The 3910-nt window shown below is 45.0% G+C and overlaps 1 protein-coding gene across 1 annotated transcript in view; it reads left to right on the top strand.

Annotated features, from left to right (window-relative positions):
• Positions 1-3087, top strand: part of TXNDC15 (thioredoxin domain containing 15) — a 5511-nt gene extending 2424 nt beyond the window's left edge. The window contains exons 3-6 of the mRNA XM_009322773.1: positions 4-151; positions 730-893; positions 1099-1229; positions 1966-3087. Coding sequence (XP_009321048.1) covers positions 4-151; positions 730-893; positions 1099-1229; positions 1966-2162 — 640 coding nt within the window. The 3' untranslated portion in view covers positions 2163-3087. The remainder of the gene's footprint in view (positions 1-3; positions 152-729; positions 894-1098; positions 1230-1965) is intronic.
• Positions 3088-3910: the final 823 nt, after the last annotated feature.

Genomic DNA, 3910 nt, shown 5'->3' with positions numbered 1-3910 from the left:
CAGGGAGCAGGCGGTGCTGGAGACGGTGCTGCCCGCCCCCGCCGAGGAGTCGAATAGCACCGACGGCGCCAAGGCTCCCAAAGTGAACTGCGAGGAAAGAAACGTCACTGGCATCGAGCGCTTCACGCCGCAGATCCTGAACGTGTCTCAGGTAAGCGGATCGCCCGGGTCAGCGCTCGGCGTTGCTCTGAACGCGTGGGGATGGTGCAAGGTGCCCCCCCTCAGCACCGTGCGCGTGTTTCTTTCAGCGGTTGACTTGGTGAGGTTCCTTGCGTAACGTCCTCTGGGCTATGGAAAAGAGGAAACCGCTGAGCAGGGAGGCTTTTCCTGTCATTCCGAGCAGGAAAAAATGGAGACGCAGCTCAGTCCCCATGCCTGTGTCCCTCATCTGTGTGCCTGCAGTAAACTGTCAGCTTTCGTGCTGCGTGGATTAGTGTCTCTCTCTGAAATTGCTAATGGCACTTACTGCCAGTACTGGTGCCTATTTCTAGCTTGTTTCCTGTAGTGGTTATGTTTGGGGTTTTTTTAAGTAAAAAACTTTTGAAACAACCTTTTAAAAAAGGTTAAATACACTTCTCCATCTGTTTTAAAAAGGTTAAACACATGTGCAGCTACGTGATAAATACTGCCAAGTATCTAACTGATTGCTGAATCATGCATTCGTATGTAGAATTTAACTCTGTTAAATACGTAATTGTCCGTGTTTCTTTTTCTTCTGCTTTCTCGAAGGACCTGATGGAGTTCTTAAACCCAAACAGCAGTGACTGTACGTTAGTCTTGTTCTATACGCCGTGGTGCCGCTTTTCTGCCAGTCTGGCACCTCACTTTAATTCTTTACCTCGAGCGTTTCCAACTCTTCGCTTCCTGGCGCTGGACGCATCTCAGCACAGCAGGTAATTTACACTTCCTGTGCTCTACCATCCGTTTATTTCTGTTAGCAAGTTGTGTGTTATAAAAACAGGAGTGATTTTTTTTTTCCCTTATAAAGTGACAATTTAATTTAGTAAAACTGACACTTCCTATATCGTGACTATCTTTGTTTCTTCCTCCAGTGGATTTCTTTTCCTTCATGCTTTGTGTTTGCTTTATGTCCACCAGTTTATCAACTAGATTTGGAACTGTGGCTGTACCCAATATCCTCCTTTTCCAAGGTGCTAAACCTATGGCTAGGTTTAATCATACAGACAGAACGCTGGAAACACTGAAAGACTTCATTTTTAATCAAACAGGTATGTAAATCAGCCCGGATGTGTCAGTAGGAAGAACAGGCTGGCTTTTAGCTCCAAACTGGGCTTTCCTCTCTTAACTGCTGTCACAGAGTAGGGGGAACCAGTGGGGTTTAGCTAGAGAGGGTGCTAGAAGGATCGACCGCATCTTTCTGCCCAAATATTTAATTTGGGAGTAAAGGCAGATGAACCTTGGGATCATTGCCAGAGCCATACAAGGCTGACAGCAGCTGGGGGATAAGATGGTTTCGGTTCTTGTGCTGGAGGAGACAAAAGGATTCCAGTTTTCGTGATCTGGCTGTCCACGCTGAGCTCAGCGCCAGCCAGCTCTCTCTGGTCCTTCTGTGCTTCTGCAAAGAAAAACAAAACAGAACAAAAAACATGTATAGGCCTACGAGGGCCTTCGTTAGAGGCCGGAAATTTTATATTCGCTAATACAGCAGAAATACTCAAAACCTCCACAAACAAAAACCCCACAAACTTACACGAGGCTGTGCTGTGGGAGGACAGAACAAGCCTTCTCCTGTTATGAAAATACACATACACATGGATAGCCTTTCATTTTTACGTAAGTAAACTATATGCTAGACATACGTTAAAACACAAGGCCTGTCACCAAAAATTTAAGTCTGATAGTACATACACCGTAGTCTGAGAAGAGGAGCAAAGCTCCAGATATAGCCAGCCTCTCTGTATTTAATGGTTGTTACTGGTGTTGATCAAGTGCTTGCTTTTTCAGGTATAGAAGCTAAAAGCGATGTGGCTGTGACCGAGGAAGACTGGGAAGGCCCCCTGCCTAGTGTTCTGACAAAAGGCATAGACTGGCTGCTTCTGTTTTCTTTGCTCTTTCTGGCTAGCTTTGTCATGTACGCTACCGTTCGAACGGAGAGCATTCGGTGGCTGATCCCGGGACAGGAGCACGAACATCAGGAATAATCTGAGATGCTGAAATAGGGACAGGACTTCCCGCTTATTGGTAAAGCGGGAATTTGTATGGGCTGGAAGTACATAAGAATGAACTGTTGAATTTGTTGGTTGTAGCTTATAACATTGACTAAAAATCTGCTTTATTTATCAACCACTGAATCTGTAAAAAGCAAATTCATGGCAATTAATGTGGTAGGTAAACAAACACAAAAAACCACGAACTAAAAAAGTACTTATTAAGCTGCTCCGATCGGCTTATTTTTTATGGACTTTAATGTAAATTGGTGCTGCGGTTCTACTTTGCTCTTCTGAAGAGGTCCCTCAGCTTTGTAGATCGAGTAAGATGTTTACAGCACACTGACCTGTACGCCTGGCACTGCTTGGCACAGGAGCTGAGTTGCTTCTGCTCTGGTAGAATCTGAGGATCTTCCTTTACAGATCCTACAGACGTAGGAACGAAAGCTTCTGTGTGGATGATGCGGTAAACACTACGGAATTGGGATGTGTTAGCCCACACAGATCGTACTCGGTTTTTGGCTGGTGTATTCCTGAAATGTAACACTTTGAAGGAAAATGCTGGTGAATGGTGATGTTGCTAAATTAGTTTGACTGTCAGTAAAATGAACTATGAAGAAAAAGATGTCTTAAACAGTGTACTTCAAATGAGTTATTCCACTGTATACCAGCAGTAACAATTCAAAAGCGTCTTATACAGCTCTTGACGGGGTGACTATTTCCCACCTTTGGTGCTGCGGTTAGATGCTGGTTTTCTTGTTCACTGTGCTCTCCGAGTTCTGACTTAGTGGCAGTTCTTCTTAAGAGTTAGAATAACTTCCAGAGCTCACCTCATCGTGTGTGTGTACACAACTTATTTACCACATTCCTATAGAATTAAATTACATTCGTTGTCCTTACTCTTTTTTTAAAATAAATCAGGTTTTTAGTGTAACCTTCTAAAGTCACTTCCTTACGGGATTAAAGCATGCAACTTCTGAAGTACAGATCACCTGCCTAAATTAGCAAGACCAGTCTTGAGACTTATTTAAATTTCTACTAACGTGTTCGCTGGTTGCCCAGTCTGCAGCTGAGGCTGCATGAGGAATTGATACGGGGTTTAGTTACAATTAGTATGGAAGACACTGAATAAGGTATGGACTGGTACCTCGTGTGGTTTTTTGATGATTTGATTGCATTTATACACGGTGGAGGCTTGCCGTAGTACCCCAATAGGAAGCTTTAGGGTGCAAATTAAGCTAAGAAGAAACAAAGACAGACGTAAGATTTATTGTTTGACAAAGAGCTCACTCATCCCTGCAAGATAATTCTTCAGGTATTTTTCTGGTGGCCGTATCTTTCCCCTTTGGAAAGCTGAGGTCCTGTATTTCTGTGTATTAAAAGGAAACTTCACTGATAAAACTTCGGTATTACTGAAGATAAAGCTAGGAGGTATTTTATTAATAAGGATTCAAGATTTTGAGCAATAAATTGGAGCGTTCTCGCCTCTACCATCCGGTTAGTCTGCGAGGCGCAGGGCTGGACTCTCCCCGGTAGTTCTCTCCGCACCTCTGAAGTAGCGACGTTTTTAAAACCCGTGCCTCCTCTGCTCTGGAAAGTGACTGTTTCGGTGCTGCCCCGTGGAACGGAAAACGAAACCTGCCTGCTCAAACCTAAACGGCGGCCACCCGGGGACCGAGGGGCGGGGGGGCTCCCGTCCGCGGCGGCGGGGGGCGGGGTTCCGCCGGAGGCCGTGGAGCGCC

Source organism: Pygoscelis adeliae, unplaced genomic scaffold (assembly GCF_000699105.1).
Source record: "Pygoscelis adeliae isolate BGI_AS28 unplaced genomic scaffold, ASM69910v1 Scaffold34, whole genome shotgun sequence".
Lineage (NCBI taxonomy): Eukaryota > Metazoa > Chordata > Aves > Sphenisciformes > Spheniscidae > Pygoscelis > Pygoscelis adeliae.
The sequence above is the reverse complement of the archived record's forward strand: the minus strand, read 5'-3'. Positions and strand labels throughout refer to the sequence as shown.